At 41.8% G+C, this 20,560-nt stretch overlaps 1 protein-coding gene across 2 annotated transcripts in view; it reads left to right on the top strand.

Moving 5' to 3' along the window:
- Positions 1 to 20,560, top strand: part of LOC118840821 (pyrethroid hydrolase Ces2e-like) — a 37,875-nt gene that overhangs the window by 7,844 nt on the left and 9,471 nt on the right. For both annotated transcript variants that reach the window (XM_036748171.1, XM_036748172.1), the window contains exons 3-8: positions 468 to 606; positions 3,660 to 3,793; positions 13,870 to 14,023; positions 15,271 to 15,375; positions 16,281 to 16,379; positions 20,104 to 20,244. In XM_036748171.1, coding sequence (XP_036604066.1) covers positions 468 to 606; positions 3,660 to 3,793; positions 13,870 to 14,023; positions 15,271 to 15,375; positions 16,281 to 16,379; positions 20,104 to 20,244 — 772 coding nt within the window. The remainder of the gene's footprint in view (positions 1 to 467; positions 607 to 3,659; positions 3,794 to 13,869; positions 14,024 to 15,270; positions 15,376 to 16,280; positions 16,380 to 20,103; positions 20,245 to 20,560) is intronic.

Genomic DNA, 20,560 nt, shown 5'->3' on the forward strand with positions numbered 1-20,560 from the left:
TCTGTCCTGGTCTGGCTCAACCTTCATCGAACTGCAGCAGGTTGTCTCATTCCTCACATTCATCCTCTTACAATGCAACCACATTCCATGACGTTCACACTCTGTGATGTGTTCAGCTATTCACCTGTTGGTATATCCATTTAGTTTCCAGGATTTTTTAATTTAAAAAAGACTTTGTTTTCAACCTAAAAATCACCAACAAACCCAAACATTTCAATAAACAATCAACAAGAAAAAAGACTGTATAAGAAGTGGTGAAATGGTGGCAAGACACTGCAGCTCTGCTGCCTCAGTTTCTTCACCTGTAAAATGGGGATAATAACAGCACTTGCTTCCCAAGGGTACTGTGAGGGTCAAATGAGGTCATGTTTGTAACGTGCTTTGCAAAGCTCAAAGGACTTAGTTATTATTATTACTATTTTCCCCACAGGATTCCATTCAGATTGGCTATCCCTTGTGTTTTCCAGGTGTTTGCAGGATGTTGCTGCCCTAGAACAAATGATAAGGGCAGCAAAAGCAAACCTCTCCATTACTGGCATTTCTGAAGACTGTTTGTACCTCAATATCTACGTTCCTGTCCACACAAAGGAGGGGGCCAGATTGCCGGTAAGCCAGACATCTGTAACTTCCACAGCAGGGGATGAGAATTCCAGGGCATCGGAACTAGGTGGGACCTTGGAGGTCACCTCTTCCCACCAGCATGGGAACAGTCATCCTCTATGTTGTTGTGGTTCAGTCATTTTTCAGTTGTGTCTGTCTCTTCATGACCCCATTTGGGGTTTTCTTGTCAAAGATACTAGAGTGGTTTGTCACTTCCTTTTCCAGATCATTTGACAGATGAAAAAACTGAGGCAACCAGGATTAAGTGAATTGCCCAGGGTCACACCACTTGTAAGTGTCTGATGCCAAATTTCAACTTAGCAAGATAAATCTTCTGACTCCAGGCTCAGCACTCTACCCACTGTGCCACCTAGCTCACCCAGCACAGACTATATCAGTTTGTATTATAGTTTTTGCATCTGTATCCTACCCTTGCCCTCTGGTTGACTGAAAGTTCTTTGAGGGCAGAAACCTAGTCTTATTCAAAATACCCATCACAGAGCCTTGCACATGGTAGGTGTTCAATAAATGTATTGAATGAATAAATATACCACAGTCAGAGCAAGTTCCTAAATTTAGGATTATCAGAGTTGTTTTTGTGTGTTACAGCTCCAAAATTGGATGAGCCATCGCTGGAGTCAAATTCAGGAGCCTGGAGTCTAAGTCGGAGATCAGAAAAGGTCATTATTCTTTCTCATGAGCAGCTCAAGCGGATCAGCCAGGGAGTGCAAATTGTAGAAGCTAGCAAGCTTCTTTTATCCTTCTCCTAACCCAGCCCCTGGATCTCTGTCTCACTCTACCATTGGTTAGCAGAGTGAGCTCACAATCTTCCTTCTAGCATTAGCTAATCAGCAAAAAGCATTTCAATCCCACCCGGGTTTTGTCCTATAGGAAATTTGCAGCCTACAATCGTTTAATAGCATAATTATTCATAGCTTGAGAATTCTAACCTATCAAAAAGCAGGGCTTCAATCTTAATTAGCAAAAGAGCCTTAACCTATCAGAGAGGGATATTTCAATCCTCCATATCCTTTTACCCAATTTGGGGACACTCAATCAGGAGAGGACCAATGTTGTTTGCAATTACTGCCTGCACAAGCAATATTAAACCAGTCTAGCAGGGTGTGGTTCATCAGCAATTAGGAAACTTCTCTGAAAGTCATCTCTCTCATTTTCATAAAAGGAGTTTGGAGTTCAGAATACTCTAGGGCTTGGAGGATGAGAAAACTGGAGGAAATGCCACCTATGCTGGCCCTGCAAAGGGAAACAAGGAATGAATTTCCATTGCTGCCAGGAGGCTAAGGGGCACCAGGAAGGAAGGAGTGAGCTAGGGGAGAGGTGAGGCTGCCTGGTTCCATGGGACACAGAACTTTTGTTCAAAAGAAACTGAGCTTGCTCAGGCAAAGCTCTGTAAGACTAGATTCAGACTGCTATACCAGAGAGAATCTGGTATTACGCTATTCTTCAATGTTTCTACCCAAAGGGTTTAGGTTTTGTATGGGGAGTGGGAGGGGAGGTGCCTGTAGTAGCAGTCAAACCACAGAGTGTAAGTAAGAGAATCTAAGATTAGAGTGAGATTTCCTAAGGGCAATGCCCAGTTCTGCCACTTATTAGCTGTATGATATTCTGCAAGTCACTTGACTCAGTTTTCTCATCTGTCAGGTGGGGATGTTGAACTAGGCAGACCCTAAAATCCCTTCCAGATCTAAAACCTATGATCCAATTAACCTGCCTGAGCCAGAATTCTGGGTACACAGTCATACCCACCAAGATAATCACAGAAGGGAAGGAGGTCCAAGGCAAGTCTGCTTGTATAAAGGACTCCCTGTTGTCTCCATGCACCCAGGTACTCATAGCAAAATGTGCCCTTGTCCATGCTCTGGTTTTCTTAGTGCCCGGGATTTGGTCCATTGCATTTGCTCATGGAGCAGCAATCTGTCTACTTCCTGATGCCCAAACATGCCCACAGAATTCCAACCAATCACTTACTACATTCCATAGAAGGGAAAAAATCTTCCAATGTGAGCAAAAGCCCCATTCAACTCTCTGCACTTCCTAGGCACGCATCATGAAAATGCATTGACAAAAGGAACCATGCTTTCAAAACACCACGGTGTTTATTGAATAGCACCAGGAGGTCTCCTTTTGCAACTTTAAAAACAGAGATTATAAGATCTGTTGATAGACCAGCATTTTACACTTAGAGCTGGAGAGAGCACTGGGCCTGGAGTCAGGAAGACCTGACTTCAGATCTGGCCTCAGGGACTCACTAGCTGTGTCAGCCTGGGCAAATCACTGAACCTCTGTTTGTCTTAATCCACTGAAGAAGGAAATGGCAAACCACTCCAGCAGCCTTGCTAAGAAAACCCCATACTGGGTCACAAACTTGCTTGTGTATTTAACAGGAATAGCAAGTTGTACATAGTAGACTTGCACTTTGATGTCCAATCGTCTTTATTGCTCTATGTTATAGAATTGATTGTTTTATTCCATAAATTAAAAATAAAATAATTTTTAAAAGAACCAATAGAAGGTCTAACCTAGTGCTGGTAATCTTTTCTAGCAGCTCATCTTGGATTTCAGAGAGCACTTACTGTTACACAGAAAGGCTTCCTGGGCCACAGTTGAAACACTCACAACATGATGTGACATGAAGAGTTTGTTGCCCAGGGTGGCTTCTCTATTGTCTGGTTCTGTGTCCTTTAGAAGGGAGTCCTGCCTCCTTTCCCTCTTCTAGCGGGAACTAGGATCCTTTAAGAGATGCTCTTTTGTTCCATGTATATCTTTGGCAGCAGGAGGACCTCAGGGAGCTGTTTCTGCCAGGAAGATTCCAAGGAAGATCTGAACTGCCTTAGTCAAGCCAAGAGGGCTATTACCTGAGAGTACCTTTGATGCATATCTTGCCAACTCTTGACAAGTTAATTCACTCACATTTAGAGCTACTTTATCCTGGGTCATAAGATAAGAGGATACAGTATTTTCCTATTGAGCAAGGGAGCAGCAGAGCCATGCTTGGTGGGATTTGTTGCTGTAAGGAAAACCATGTCTAACTTGTACAGGTAATGGTGTGGATCCATGGTGGTGCTCTTGTTTTTGGCGGTGCTTCCATGATTGATGTTTCCCTATTGTCTGCCTCCCAGAATGTGGTAGTGGTTGCCATCCAGTACAGGCTGGGTGTCCTTGGGTTCTTCAGGTGAGATGTGACCCCAGTAAAATGTAAGTACAAGTGCTTTTCCCTTAATCAGCTTCCAGATCTCTCGGTGGTTGAATGACGACAGACGACACACATAATTTATGACTAGACAACATTATCTCTTGCCTTCTCTTGCCTTCCCCACTAGCTAATCATGATATAGTAGGAAAAAGCACTAAATGTGTGGATTGAGGACCCACTTTAAAATTATGACCCTGATTCTTAAGGAATAAATTCATTTCTCCCTTGGCCTCAGATTCTGGATAGATAGATAGATAGATAGATAGATAGATAGATAGATGGATGGATGGATAGATGATGGATGGATAAATAGACTAGCAGACAAACAGGCAGGTAGATAAACCATTTATTAATCACCAGGTACTGTACCAAGTGCTGAGGATAGAAAACAAGATGGTCCTACTGTGTTAACTTAACCCCAGCTTGCTGTACTGCACTGTGATAAAGCTCATGATGACATTAGTTTTAGAAGTCCCAATTTTCTGTAATGTCTTACTCTAAAACCACCTACCTTTTTCATTGTGCTCTCTGAAATGCTTGATCCACAAGTAACAAAGGTGTTTTCTTCTTTCCATTGTTAGTCATTCTCTCTGCTTGTACTCACCCAGCCCTGACTTTTTTCTGATGACTCAGCTTTCTTGGTTTGCATTTGCAGCACAATTCGCATTTTCATTCATGCCTCCACCACACGGAAGCCAAAATACTCTTGTTTCCTACTACCACTTCCAGACTCTCCATCTACCACAATCACTCAGCAACTTTTCCTCCTTTGAGGTTCGTCCAATTCATGTTTATCACCCAATCAAGATTCTAGAAGCTGTTATTTACCACCCTCTGGGACACTTTCCTTCCTTTCTCAATGAGTTCAGTGCCTTTTTTACAGTCTTTCTCTCCCAACTCCCAACTTCATACTGAGGGACTTCAACATTCTTCTTGATATTCTCCTAAACATTCTAACTCCTTCCTCAGGTTATTCATTGCTCATAACCCACTCCAACACACCACCTCAGATATATTCAGAGATAGTAGCACCCTTGATTTTACCCTGACTCATGAGTGTTCCATTTCTATGTTCATTAATTCTGAAATTCCTCTATCTAGTAATAATCTCTTATCATTCCACTAGTCTCTCTGCCTTGTAACCCCTAACCCTGTTCTTCATCCTTGCCTTGACCTTGAATCCCCCTACCCTTCAGTTCTTTCCCAGGCCATCACCCCTGCCTGGTTATACTATCTTCCCCTCTCCATCTTAACCCTTTAGTGAACCACTTCATCTCTGCACTGACTCCTTCTCCTATGACAAATCTTTCCCTGCCAAACCTCAGCCTTGTATGACACCCATCATCCACTCCTTTTGCTCTTCTTTGCAAACTGCTGAATGAAGCCAGAGAAAATCATGAAACTGTGTTGCCTGGGTCCATTCAAATTAATGGTACATAATCTTAAGTGAGTCGTCACTCTGGTAAGCCAGTCTTTCTGCACCTCTTTAATCAAGTTACTATCTCATTCATCAGAGTGACTTTGCTAAACCTTTGCATCCCTCCCCCAAATTCTAATGGCTCCTCTTCCTCTCGCCATCTCAACTCAGAACCTTGCTTTATATTTTGCTGGGGAAAAATGGGGCCATTCACTGAGCTCCCTCATGTTGCTTCCTCCTTATCTCACATTGATCAGATGCCCTCTGTTATATCTCCTCTTTTACTGCTTACTTGCATGAAGCAGACCTTTTCTTCACTGAGGCAAAGCTTTCTACAGGCATAAATGATCCCATTGCATCCAGTCTTCTCTAGACGATTGCCTTTTCTGTGATTCTCTTTTCATTATTCTTGAATCTCTCTCTCTCTCTCTCTCTCTCTCTCTCTCTCTCTCTCTCTCTCTCTCTCTCTTTCTCTCTCCTTCTCTCTCTCTCCTTCTCCCTCTCTCTCTTTCTATCTCTCCTCATCACGACTACTTCCGTAATACCTAACATCCATCCAACCATCCATCCATCCATCTGTCCATCCATCTATCCCCACTAGCTATCATCTCATATATCTCTCCCCTCTTTTATTGCTAGATATCTTGATTCTTTTTTCTTACTCTCTTCACTCTCTCCAGTCTGGCTTCCAGTCTCCAGACCAGACCTACAGTATCCCATCTCAACTATCTCAAATGTGTGTCCTAAATACATTATAAACTCAACATTTCCAAAATGACTTCTCTTTCCTACCAAGCCCTCTCCTCTGCATAACATCCCGATTATTTGTTAAAGGCACCACCATCCTCTCAGTCACCTGGGCTAATCATCTGGGGGTCATGGTCACTACTCACTCTCTTTTCCCCTATATCCAATCTCTTTCCAAATCTTGTTGATTCTACCCTTGTTATACCTCCCATATACACCCACTTCTCTCCTCTCACACTGTCACCACTCTAGTGCAAGCTCTCACCACCTTACACTTGAACTAACAATGAATGACTCCTTGGTTGACCTCTCTGCCCCTTCTCTCCTTATTCCAGTTCATCCCCCACTCAGCTGTCAGTGATTTTCCAACAGTACAGTTCAGACTATCACCTCCTTAGTCAGTCAGTCAGTTAACAAGCATTTCTAAGCACTTATTATATGCCAACTACTGTGTTAAGTGCTTGGGATACAAAAGAAAGTCAATTCTCCACATAGGGAGTTCAATTCTAATGAGAGATGGCATGTAAATAACCAGATAAGAAATATAGACAATGTAAAGGAGAAGTAATCTCAGAAGGAAAGTGTGACAATTGTGATTTTTGAAATACATTGTGTCATGTTGTTGTTATATGTGATAGGACTCCAACATGGATTCACAGGATAAATGGTCCTCAGGACCGTAAAACTTTAAACCAATAAAAGACAGCCAGTACTTTCACATGCCCTGACTTATTCTGATCCTTAGAACAACCTCAGCTCCTGAATGGACTCCCAGTTGACTGCGTGGCTGTGAGCTGGCACCCACTCTTGGAGTACATGATTCCCCCATCAATAAAGGATTCTGGGGAATTTCTCCACCACATCAGGGTCTGATTAAGACTCCCCTCTCTCACATGTAGTGCTAATTATCCCAAACAAACCACCCTTCACGGGTTAAGACTGAGGTGCTCATACCCCACTCCGAGTGCATACTACCACCACCTTACCATTGTACAATTCAGCTGCATGAGTGCCCTGAATTTCTGTCTGTCAAGACAGGTTATCATATAGTGTTGTGTTTCTCTCTTAATAAAGCTCACACTTCTGCTAGTTTCCCTAGGACCAATTTTCTATAAAGTCTTAAACTGGGGTCCTTGCTCTAGAAGGCCCTGGCAGCAAAGGGAGTATGGGGGGAAAGGGGAGGAAGAAAAGTGAGATCTCTTGACGAAGGCGGGATTAAAGTTATCTCAAGGAATTCCAGTGAAAGTCAGACTTCAGATGTAGAGAGTTGTGGGTGAGGACAGCAAGGAAGGTGATGTTGCTAGATGGCGGAGTTCATGGAGAGGAGCCTGACTTCCTCCTATCTCTAGTCTGCTCAGGCTCCTCCATATTCTCTGCCTCCTTCCTGATCCTTGAATAAGATACTCCATTGAATCTGTTCATTTTGGTTTTTTTAATTAGATTTTTTATTTGTAGTTTACAACACAGAGTTTTACATGTTCTTGAGTTTCAAATTTTCTTCCCTTCCCTCCCATCCCCCTCCCCCTCAAGACAGCATGCAGTCCGATATAGATTCTACATTAACCTTTGCATTAAACTTATTCGCACAATAGTCAAGTTGCAAAGATTTATGACCAATGCAATGAATCATGAGAGAGAAGAAACAAAACCAAAAAAAAGAGAAAAAAAAGAGAGAGCAAATAGTTTACCTCAATCTACATTCAGACTCCATAGTTCTTTCTCTGGATGTAGATGGCATTCTCCATCGTGAGTCCTTTGGAGTTGTCTTTGCACCTTGTGTTGCTGAGGAGAGGCAAGTCTATCAAAGTTAGTCATCACAGAATCCATATGTCTGTGGTTGTGTATAATGTTCTCCTGGTTCTGCTCCTCTTCACTCAGCATCATATTATGTAGGTCTTTCCAAGTTATTATGAAGTCCATATCTTCCCCATTTCTTATAGCACAAGAGTATTCCATTACATTCATATACCATAACTTGTTCAGCCATTCCTGAATTGATGGGCATCCCCTTGATTTGCCAGGTCAAAAAGAGCAGCTATAAATATTTTAGTACATACAGGTCCCTTTCCCATTTGTGTGATCTTTTTGGGATATAGCCCCAGGAGTGGTATTGCTGGGTCAAAGGGTAGGCACATTTTTATAGCCCTTTGGGCATAGTTCCAAACTGCTCTCCAAAATGGCTGGATCTGTTCACAACTTCACCAACAATGTATTAATGTTCCAGTTTTCCCACATCCCCTCCAGCATTTATCATTTTCCTGTTTTGTCATGTTAGCCAATCCGACAGGAGAGATGTGGTACCTAAGAGTTGTTTTGACTTGCATTTCTCTAATCAATAGTGATTTAGAGCATTTTTTCATATACCTATAGATATCTTACATTTCTTCCTCTGAAAACTGCCTGTTCATATTCTTTGACCATTTCTCAATTGGGGAATGACTTGTATTCCTATAAATTGGGCTCAGTTCCCTGTATATTTTAGAAATGAGGCCTTTATCAGCAACAGTAGTTGTAAAGATTTACTCCCAATTTTCTGCTTCCTTCCTAATCTTTGTTGAATTGGCTTTTTTGTACAAAAACATTTCAATTTAACATAATCAAAATTATCCATTTCACATTTTTAATGCTCTCTATCTCTTGTTGGGTCATGAATTCTTCCTTTTCCCATAAATCTGACAGGTAAACTATTCCCTGCTCTCCCAAATTGCTTAGAGTATTAGCCTTCATTCCTAAATCATATACCCATGTTGATTTTATTCTGGTATATGGTATTAAATATGGGTCTATGCCCAGTTTCTGACATACTATTTTCCAATTTTCCTAGCAGTTGTTATGAAATAGGGAATTCTTAACCCACAAGCTGGATCCTTTGGGTTTATCAAAGAGTAACTTGCTGTAGTTAGTGACTTCTGCATCTTCTGTACCTAACCTATTCCACTGATCTACCACTCTGTTTCTTAGCCAGTACCAGATAGTTTTCAGGACTGCTGCTTTGTAGTACAGTTTGATATCTGGTATGGCTAGGCCACCTTCCCTAGCATTTCTTTTCATTAATTCCCTTGATATTCTGGACATTTTGTTCTTCCAGATAAATTTTGTTATTATTTTTCCAGCTCTGTAAAATAATTTTTTGTAGTTCAATTAGTATGGCACTGAATAAGTAAGTTAATTTAGGTAAAATTGTCATTTTTATTATATTAGCTTGGCCTAACCATGAGCAACTGATGTTATTCCATTTAACTAGATCTGACTAGATCCTACCCAGTCATAGTGTATTATTCTCATGATAAGTTGCTCCAGTATTTTTGCTGATATTTTATTTAAAATTTTTGCATCAATATTCATTAGGGAAATTGGTCTATATTTTTCTTTCTCTGTTTTGATTCTTCCTGATTTAGGTATTAGTACCATATTTGTGTCATAAAAATAATTTGGTAGGACTCCTTCTTCACCTATTTTCCCAAATAGTTTATAAAGTATGGGAATTAATTGTTCTTTAAATGTTTGATAGAATTCACATGTAAAACCATTTGGCCCTGAAAACTTTTTCCTAGGGAGTTCATTGATGGCTTGCTCAATGTCTTTTTCTGAGAGGGGGTTATTTAGGTAATTTCCTTTCTCTTCTGCTACCCTGGGCAATTCGTATTTTTGTAAATATTCATCCATTTCCCTGAGGTTATCAAATTCATGGGCATACAATTGGGCAAAATAATTCCTAATTATTGTTTTAATTTTCTCTTCATTGGAGGTGAATTCACCCTTTTCATTTTTGATTCATTTTGATTATCAATTTTATTGGTTTTTTCATAAAACCAGCTCTTAGTTTTATTTATTAGTTCAATAGTTTTCTTCATTTCAATTTTATTAATCTCTCCTTTGATTTTCAGTATTTCTGGTTCGGTATCTAATTGGGGATTTTCAATTTGTTCTTTTTCTAGCTTTTTCAGGTGCAGGCCTATTTCATTGATCTCCTATTTATTTTATTCATGTAAGCATTTATAGATACAAAACTTCCCCTAAGAACTGCTTTTGCTGCATCCCATAAGTTTTGGTATGTTGTCTCATTATTGTCATTCTCTTGAATGAAATTATTAATTGTTTCTATGATTTGTTCTTTTGCCCACTCATTCTTTAGGATTAGATTATTTAGTTTCCAATTAATTTTTAGTTTATCTTTCCATTGTACTTTATTACCAATAATTTTTATTGCATCATGATCTGGGAAGGATGCATTTACTATTTCAGCCTTTCTGTACTGGATTGAGAGGTTTTTATGCCCTAATACATGATCAATTTTTGAGTATGTGCCATGTACCTCTGAGAGAAAAGTACATTCCTTTTTATCCCCATTCATTTTTCTCCAGAGGTCTATCATATCTGCCTTTTCTAAAATTCTATTCACCTCCTTAACTTCTTTCCTATTTGTTTTGAGGTTAGATTTATCAAGTTCAGAGAGGAGGAGGTTGAGCTTCCCCACTACTATGGTTTCCTGTAACTCCCTTAACTTCTCCTCTAAGAATTTGCATGCTATACCACTATTTGCATATATGTTAAATAATGATATTGCTTCATTGTCTATGGTGCCTTTTAGCAGGATATAGTGTTCTTCCTTATCTCTTTTAATTAGATCTTTGCTTTTGCTTTTTTTCTGAGATTAGGATTGCTACTCCTGCTTTTTTTTTACTTTAGCTGAAGCACAATATATTCTATTCCAGACCTTTATTTTTACCCTATTTTTACCCTATTTCTCCCTCCTGTCTTTCCCTCTACCATAATGTGTCTTTGCGCCTCTTCATTTGTTGTAATTTACCCTTTTCTACTACCTCCTTACCTCTTCTCCCAGAACCCTCCCTTTACATCTATTATGTTTTTTATTCTTATATCAGTTATTTTAAACTGACACTCACAGTCTGTGTGTATCTCTTTCAATTGTCATAATAACTATACTAGTCTCAAGATTAACATATATATATATATATGTGTGTGTGTGTGTGTGTGCATGTGTGCATGTGTGTGTGTGTATAGTATATGTAAAACAATATAATCCTATATAAGGATGTAAACAATTTGCCTTGTTGATTACCAAGGGTTTGGGGGGTTTCTCCCCCTGTTTACCATTTTATGTCTCTCTTGAGTTTTGTATTTGAAGATCAAATTTTCCATTGAGTTCTGGCCTTTTCATCAGAAAGGTCCCTTATTTCATTGAATATCCATCTTCTTGCCTGAAAAAAATTATGCTCAATTTTGCTGGGCAGTTGATCCTTGGTTGTAGTCCAAACTCCTTTGCCCTTCAGAATATCATACTCCAATTTCTCCTGCCATTTAATGTAGAAGCTGAAAGATCCTCTGTGATCCTGACCATAGTTCCATGATTTTTTAATTGCTTCTTTTTGACTGCTTGCAGTATTTTCTCCTTGACTTTGTAATTCTGAAATTTGGCTACAACATTTCTTGGAGTTTTCAATTTGGGATCTCTTTCAGGGGGCTATCGTGGATTCTTTCAATGATTATTTCCCCTTCTGGTTCTAGGACCTCTGGACAGTTGTCTTTGCTAATTCCTTGGAAGATACTGTCCAGGCTCTTTTTTTCACCATGGCTTTCCAGTAGACCAATAATTCTTAAATTGTCTCTGCTGGATCTATTTTCCAGGTCAGTTCTTTTTCCAATCAGATATTTCATGTTTTCTTCTATTTTTTCATTCTTTACATTTTGTTTGACTATTTCTTGATGCCTCATAGAGTCATTAGCTTCTACTTGCTCAATTCTAATTTTTAATGAGTTGTTGTCTTCATTTTATTTTGAGTCTCCTTTTCCAGTTGGATGATTTTACCTTTCAGGGTGTCATTTTCTCTATTTAGATTCTGAATCTCCCTAGCCAATTCACCAATTTTACTTCTTAAAGATTTGATCTCATCCGTGGGTTTTTTTTTTCATTTGTTCTTTTATCTCCCTAATTTGGTTTTTACAATCCTCCTTTAGCTCTTCCAGAAAAGCTTTTTGGGTTTGAGACCAGTTCACATTCCTTTTTGAAGTATCAGGTGTGGGTATAGTGTCAATGCTGTCCTCTTCTGAATTGGTATTTTGATCTTCCCTGTCTCCATAAAAATAATCAATGGTCCTTGGTTTTTTCATGTTCTTCATGCTGGTTAGCTTTTTCCTGGCTTTACGGTGGGTTTTTGCTTTTGGGGCTCAAGGATCTCTGTCCAAGATTTCTTGTTCTGGGAATTGTGAGCCTAGTTACTGGCTTTGTGTATTATGGCCTTGGTTTCCTGATGTGTGGGGGAGGGGTTGTCTGGCTGCTGGAAGTCTCTTCTTCCCCTGGGGGTGCTCTCCAGCAGCAGTGGTCTCAGCTGTTGTCTGTGCTGGTATCTGCCACTTCCCCTGGTTGGGCAAAGGCACTTCTGGTTTCCTGATGTTGACCCTTGCTGGCTCCCCCCTTCTGGGATTCAGGATTCCCACTGTTTGGCTACTGAAGCCCCACTTCTGTCTCCTCTGTTCCAGTGTTTTTCCCTGAGGAATTCTCTGGGTCAGTGAGGGAGGGAGGGAGGGAGGGAAGGAGGGAAGGAAGAGAGCCATTTACCTGGACATTATGTCTCTGGGAAGTTCTAGAAGGTGGGTTTCGAACTTTTGGGCTGCAAGCCTCAGAGAGTGGATCTCTCACAGCTACAACTGCTGCACTGATGCCTTCTGTCACTTCAACAGACTCCTGTCCTGTACCGGGAGGCCTGGGGATCTCCACCAGTTTCAGGCACCTATCTCTCTCCCAGCCTGGATCGCTGGCTGGTTTCTGCAGCTGCTTCTGCTTTGGGTTGTCTGGTGCACCTCTGTACCGGGGGCTCTCACAGTCTACAGGTCCATCCTGTCCACCTTTCAGACCCTCCTGGCTTAGAAATTTGCCCCACTCAGTCTACTAGTGGCTTCTAACTCTCTCAAATCTTCTCAGATTCACTTTTTTATAGGTATCTGACAGAACTTGTGAGAGAGCTCCAGTAAGATGCTGTTTTCATGCAACCATCTTGGCTCCCAAGATCGAATCTGTTCATTTTCACTCCTCCTCATTCTGACTTCCTTCAGGACTCAGTGCTAATCCTGCTTTCTGGAAGAAGCCTCTTGCTGTCTCCATTACTGCTAGGGCCTTCCCTCCAGGATCATCCCCAGTCTATCCTGTATACATCTGGTTTGGGCACAGCTGTGGGCATGCTGTCTCCTCCATCAAACTGTAAACTCCTTGAAGGCAGGAACTATGTTTACCTTTCTCTGTATGCTTAGAGCTTGGTACAGTGCCTGGCACATAGTAGGTTCTCAGTAAATGTTTCTAGACTTGACGTGGCATTCTAATAGAGGAAGACAAAACAGAAAGGAGAGCTAAAAAAGGAGGGGGAAGGGAGATTGGGGCAAAGCAGCTGGTGGGGAGGTGGAAGAGATCAGGGAGTAAGCTGGAAGGGAAGAACCAGCATGATGGAGGCTCCCCCTGGAAGGCCCAGGGAGCCACTAAAGAGGCCGGCACTGGGAGTCCTTCAGGTGGGGGGATTCAAGATCTATCTCACCAGTTTACATCTGTAAAATAAGAGCAACAACTAGCATTTGCATGGTCCTCTAAGGTTTACAAAGCACTTTATAAAGAGTGTCTCATTTTATCCCTGCAACAACTCTGAGAGATACATGCCCTTATTATCCCAATTCTCCAGATGAGGTAACTGAGGCAGTTGTGACTGAGTGACTAACCCATGGTCACACAGATAGTAGATGAACACTGGTAATGTCAGGTCTAGGTCCAGCACTCCATCCACTGCATTATCCAGCTGGATGAGATGGTATTTAAATCTCATAATCTAGTGAACCTGGTGCTCTATTTCAGAATCTCCAACCTTGTCTAATATCTGGCTTTCAGCACTGGGGATGAGCATGCACCTGGCAACTGGGGTTACCTGGATCAGGTGGCTGCCTTGAGGTGGATCCAGAAGAACATTGCCCACTTTGGAGGAGATCCTGGCCGTGTGACCATCTTTGGCGAGTCTGCTGGGGGAATGAGTGTTTCCTCACATGTAAGTGGTAAAGACACGACCCCAGACTGAAGTGATCTTCTTGTAGCCAAAAGTAGTCCTACAGACCTGGGTTTTTCTTCTTCTTCTCTTATCCTTCCCCCTCTCTCAGAACCATTGGAACTTCTGACTTGTTACCCTAAGGCTTGCACCTGCCCTTGCCTTTCATTTTTTTATTAATTTCTTTATTTATTTTTAGTTTACCACACACGGTTCTACATAGTTTTGAGTTCCAGATTTTCTCCCCTCCCTCCCCAAGACCCTTGCCTTTCATTTAAAGATGTCACTACACTCCCCTACCCTAATCCCAATGAATCATCTAGGCCCTCCTTCCTCTTCATGATAGAGTTAGAAATAGAAGATGAGTGAATCCTTTTTAAGGGCTTACTAACAAATTCAAGTAAGAGCAAAATAAAAAAACAGGATAATGATGAAATAATTCAAAGCCCAATGCATCCTCGATTTCACCACTGAAATGTAACTCTTCCCAATGCTGCTCAGAGACTCTCTGCACCTTCCCAGGTGGCCTTTGTGACCATCTGTGGCTGCAAATCTGCTCTCTCCTGTCTTTGCCAATGAGCCTCTAAGAGCTTAGCATGGCTGGCCCTCATATGACAGACATAAAATCCATCATGGGGCTTAGAGGCAAAGATCTTCTGCCTTGGTAGCCCTCCTCCCCCAGGAGTTTGCACATCACTGACATAGTCCCCAGGCTGTGATAAGGCATGGGAAGAAGACTTCAGTGGAAAAAAATGCTAAGAAAAAAATAGCCAATGAGAAAGTGGTAGATTCCCATGTTATAGTGGGAAAACCTATTGGATTTGAACTCACTTGATCTTAATAACAACCTTGGGCTTTCTCATAATCAAGAAAGAAACAATAATCAATAAACAATGTGACCTTATAAGGAGGCAGGGCATAGGAACAGCATTACTGGGTTACAGAGCACAGGCATGACATCCTACCCTGTTACTGAACAACCCAGAGAATTCAGGATCATGGCCAAGGCTACTTAACCCTCTTTTCTGTCTATCATATGGGCCTGGCTACGCCAAAGGGCCTGACTGCCAGGGTCCCATAGAGAGGCCCTTGTTTCAGACTTTCCCACATAGTTAGCTTAGGAGTATGGCATGTTAAGTAACAGTCCTGGCTTTCAGACTCACAGTCTCCTCTGTCTCTGCTAAGCCAGTAGTGTCTGGGCCTCCTCATGACTGCAACCTCCTCCCCTCTGCTGTGCTTTGCTCCCCCAGGTCCTGTCCCCCATGTCCAAAGGCTTGTTCCACAGAGCAATCATGCAGAGTGGTGTGGCTACCCTCCCTGGCTTCTTTTCTTCCAGCTCAGAAATGGCTACCAATGTAAGTTCCTTTTTCTTTGGTCTTTGCAATCACTGGTATCTTTCCTTAGGCTTATTGCCCTCCCAACCCCATGACTCAGTGTCCCATTGACATTCCGGTTCACCTGGGCTATAAGAAGGTGTACTAGAATGCCATTGAATGTTCAACCTGACAGTTACCATGGAGATCACCTATTGCAACTCCCTCGCTTTACAGGGGTAGAAACTGAGGCACAGAGAGGGAGGATTCCATTCCTGCCTCTGCTTCTTCCTCTGCCTGTGAATGTAGGTCAGGAATTTCCTTCTTTGGGCCTTAGTTTCTTCCTCTGTAAAAGTGGGTTCTGTTAGATGGTTTGTAAAGTCCCTTCTGGCTCCAAATTCTATTTTCTAACACCCACAGAAGACCAGGAAGCACTCCCCAAGGGGGCCCAGGTATAGGTGAGACGGAATGATCCATGAGGTCCCTTCTGTCTCTCTGGGTTTGTCATTCTGTGACTGGTCCAAGGCCACACAATAAGCTGGTGACTGAGCTGGGACCAGAACTGAGCTCGCTGAGCCACTGTCAGGGTTTTTTCAACCTTCTGGACCCCACCATAAGTCCTTTAGGGATATTTAGGTCTTTTCTACCTAAGTTAATGGTAAACTCTTTAGGAGCAGGGACTGTATCTTTGTAACCTAGCTCTGCCCATCCCCACACCTGTTGGCTTGCACTGAGCCCTGTACAGAGCAGGCTCATGGTTGGGGGACTCTGACCCTTAGACAGTCAGATAGATTTCACCTTGGTCACCTTTTTACCATTACTGCATCATCACCTATAGAAATATCCTTTGCTAGCTTACTGATGAGTATGAAGGGATTCCTCTATTGTGATAAAGGCTAGGGGTTCCTCTATGACAATATAAATTTTTTGTGGGTGTCTCTTTGCAGGTGATTGCCAATGTGTCTGCTTGTGAGAGACACAATTCTGTCTCTATGGTTCAATGCCTTAGAAGCAAATCTGAGGATGAGATGCTGGCCATTACCAAGGTATGTAGGCTGAGAAGCAAGGTTCTAATACCAAGAAGAGCTGTCAAGACAGCTTGGGGAGGGCTGGACACCCAGCCTTCATTAGATGGGATTGAGGTGAAGATCTTGGGAATGTCCCCTTAATAACATGAAGATCTTAGACTAGATGATCTTCAAGGATATGTTCACCTCCCATATTTTATGTCTGAAGGAATCTTCTAGCTCTGGTATTCTGTTTCCTTGGATCTCTCCTGCCTCCAAACATTCTGTGCTTTAAACATTTTTGTGCAAGGTTCCATCCCTTCCATTCTGGACACAGTTTGTCCTAAGTGTCCTTCCATCATTCTGTGTTCTAAACATATCAGGTTCTAAGTTTTTCATTTTCTAGTCTTGCAACCTTTCCCACTCAAACATTCTCTGTTTATAGAATCATAGCTTTAGAGATGGAAGAATCCATTGTAATCTGATTCTAACATTCCAGGTTCCAACGTTATATGTTCCAAGTTTCCTTCCATTTCTGTTATTCTTCCTTACAAGATTTTTTCCTGCTGTAACATTCTATGCTCTGGCATTCTATCAGTTAAGCATGGAGAATGCAGCTAGGTAAGGCAGTGGTTAGAGTGCTGGAAAAACTGACCTAAGTTCAAATCTAGCCTCAGGCAATAGTTGTCATTTAACCTGTTTGCCTCAGTTTCTTTACTCACAAAATTGGCATAATAATTTATTAACACCTACCTCCCAGAGTTCTTGTGAGGATCAGCTAATAATAATGGCAAAGTGATTATTAGTACAGTACCTGGCACAGAGTTAGCACTAAATAAACATTATGATGATGATGATGACAATGATGGTGGTGGTGGTGGTCCCTTCCAGATCAAATATTCTGTTCTTTGTCACCTTCCAGACCTAATACCCTGTGGATCTTTGGAAGAAAAAATGACAGTTGTGCAAGGGCTCTCTCTATTCCCTGGGATTGATAGCTCTGATCTAAATATTCCTTTCATTAAAAAATACATTTTATCTATATATTGTGTCATTTCAATAATTTTGCAACAATCATGTACTGTTGATGGTACAATTATGATGTCATTCCCAAATTATCAGCTTAGAAATTAGAACCATTGAATGGAAGAAACTAGAGGGCAGGGAGCTATTTGCTTTTATGTTTGGATCCCCAGAGCCTAGGGGAGTTTGCTGATTAGCTGAATGTTTTAAAAAGGAGGAAACTGAATCCCAGAAGTTTTAAGTGACTTTGCCAAATGTCACACAGTTCACAAGTATCAAGATGGATGACTGACCCCAGGCCTTCAGAACCAAGATCTTTATTCCAGGCATCACGTTGCTTCCTCAGAGAATTGGGGTTTTTTGCCCATACCCATTTAATACTCTGTTAGACCCAGAGGAAGGGTTAAACCAGATCTAATGGCATCTAATAGTTCAGTCATTTTCAATTCTTGGTGACCCCTTTTTGGGTTTTCTTGGTGAGGATACTGGAGTGGTTTGCCTTTTCCTTCTCCAGCTCATTAAGAAACTGAGGCAAACAGGGTCTTGCCCAGGATCTCACAACTAGTAAGTGTCTGAGGCCAGATTTGAACTTAGCAAGGTGAGTCTTTCTGACTCCAGGTCCTGTGCTCTGTCCACTGTGCTAACCAGCTCCCCCTACATCTAATTACTCTCTCTATTAGCGATGTTGAATTTGCTTCCTTCATTCTGAAAACTATTCTGTTTTTATCCCTATTTGGCAATAGTTTCTTCTTCTGGAAAATGATGAGGCTGGACCAGATGTTCTTCTAAAGTACCTTCCAGCTCTAAATCTCCAGCCTTAGGAATATCTTTTGCCAACGCACCTGTGTTGAGTTTCATTTTGGCCATGCAGATGCCAAGGGGATGGGAGAAGAAAGGATTCCTGACTTTCACGCAAACCCAAGCCCAGAATTCAGAGACTGAACACTTTGAGGCCTCCAGGACTTTCCTGACTTATTTCCTATTATTTCCCTGCAGGCACTCTGTACTCCAGCCAAACTCATCTGTCCTCAATCTTCTAAATGTTCCCTGTATTCTCTTACTTCTGTGCCTTTGCTCAGGCTGTGTCTTATGTCTACAAAGTCTACCCTTCTCATTATCATGCTCATTTATGAAGTACATTTCTCATAACAATCCCTGAGGTAGGGAGTACAAGAATTATTATTCCCATTTTGTAGATGGGTAAACCTCTGAGAAGGTCTCAGTGAATAGAGGCTGGGCATGGAGCCAGAAAAACCTGACTTCATATCTAGCCAGGGACACTATTAGCTCTGTGATCCTGGGCAAGTCACTTAACCTCTGTTTGCCTTAATCTACTGAAGAAGGCAATGGGAAACCACTCCATTATCTTTGCCAAGAAAACCCGATGGACAATATTGGGGTGCAATGGTCTATGGGGTCATGAATTGGATAGAACTGAACAACAACAAACCTCGGAGGAGGCTTGAGGTGGTAACGTATCCACTTCTCCAACATCACAGTCAATAAACATAAGACCTGGGATTCAAGAACAAGTCTCCCAGTTTCCAACCCATTCTTCCATCCTCCCACTCCCTGCTGCCCCTCACAGCCCCCTTCGTCAGTTGAATTCTTCCACACCCATTAAAGCCCAATTCCAATGTGGGAAAAAAAATCTTGACAATGATTTAGTCCAATGCACTCATTTTGTAGGGGAGGAAATTGAATGCAGAGAGATGTAAATTGCCTAAAGCTGAACCAGAACTATAACCCTGATCTATTGCCTTTGAGGCCAGTGCTCTCCTGCTGTTTATTCCAGAAGCATTTCTAGAGCAGCTTCTGTGTCCAGCCAGAGGGGACACAAAGTTTAGATAAGGGACGGGTCCATGATGGAACTCCCCTTCCTAGGGGAGAGGGCTTTGTGCCATACATAGGTAACAGAACCTAAGTCCATAGGGGAAGTCACAAGCACATGCAGTGAAAACTCAGAGGAAGGAAAGGGTCCTTCTGGCTGCTATTTCAGAGGGGAATGGAAGTCTTGGCAGTTAAAGTTGAATAAAGTGAAGAATTTCAACTGGAAGCAATGGGGAACAGGTCGATCTAGTCATGTGGAGTGAAGTGAGAAAAGGCAGAAAGGTAGGAAAAAGTGGTTGACTTTCAGTGGAGAGTTGGGAATCCATCATAGGTGAAACATAATGTGATTAGCAGAGGACAGAGTCCACATGGTATGAGATAAGATTGGAAAGGTAGAACAGAAGGCTCTGAATGCCAGACTGAAGTGTTGGGGGTTTCTTGTTTTTTTTTTTTTTTATTTTTTGTGTAATGACAAGCAATGGAGCTTTTTTAATGCACTGGAGTTTCATAAGCAGTTCTGAGATGAGGAAGGAGTGTGTGCGCATGTGTGTGTGTGTGTGTGTGTGTGTATGTGTGTGTGTGTGTTAGAAGGGTATACAGGAAGGCCATTTTGGAGACTATCGCAAGAGTCCTGATAAGTCGGGATAGCTAGGTGGTACAGTGGATACAGCATTAGCCCTGGAGTCAAGAAAGCCTTAATTCAAATCCTGCCTCAGATACTTACTAGCTGTACGACCCTGGGCAAGTCACTTAATTCTCATTGCCTCCAAAAAAAGGGAAAAAAGAGTCCAGGTAAGTAATAGAAAGTGTCTGAAACAGGATGATAATAGTGGAAATGATGAAAAAGTGATACTTTGAAGGGAGATTGTGGAAACAGACTTGCCTTTTCTTTTTTTGCTTCTTTCTTTAGCATCTCAAGATAATCTCTGGTGTAGTTGATGGGAAATTCCTCCCCAAACATCCTGAAGAGTTGCTGGCTGCAGGAGAGTTCCACCATGTCCCTTCCATCATTGGTGTCAACAACCATGAATACGGCTGGAGTATTCCTGTGGTAAGATTCTACCATGTTCTGTTCTATGCCAGCTTCTTTCTTATCTTGACAGTTTATGCTTCTCTAAAGAATCACAGACTTTCCCAGTTGGTTGGGTCTGTGGTGGCCATGGAGTCCAAACCAGAGTTGGAGGAGAATCCCGTTTATAACTTACTGGACAAATGGACATGCCGCCTCTGCTTGAAGATCTCCAGGGGGGGCAAACCTACTGCCCCCTGAGGCAGCTCCTTCCACTTTTAAGCAACTCTCATGGCTGGACAGAGCATCATGACATCAAGTGGAATTTTTCTTCTTTTTCACTTCTACTTGTTATTCC

This window comes from Trichosurus vulpecula, chromosome 3 (genome assembly GCF_011100635.1).
Source record: "Trichosurus vulpecula isolate mTriVul1 chromosome 3, mTriVul1.pri, whole genome shotgun sequence".
Lineage (NCBI taxonomy): Eukaryota > Metazoa > Chordata > Mammalia > Diprotodontia > Phalangeridae > Trichosurus > Trichosurus vulpecula.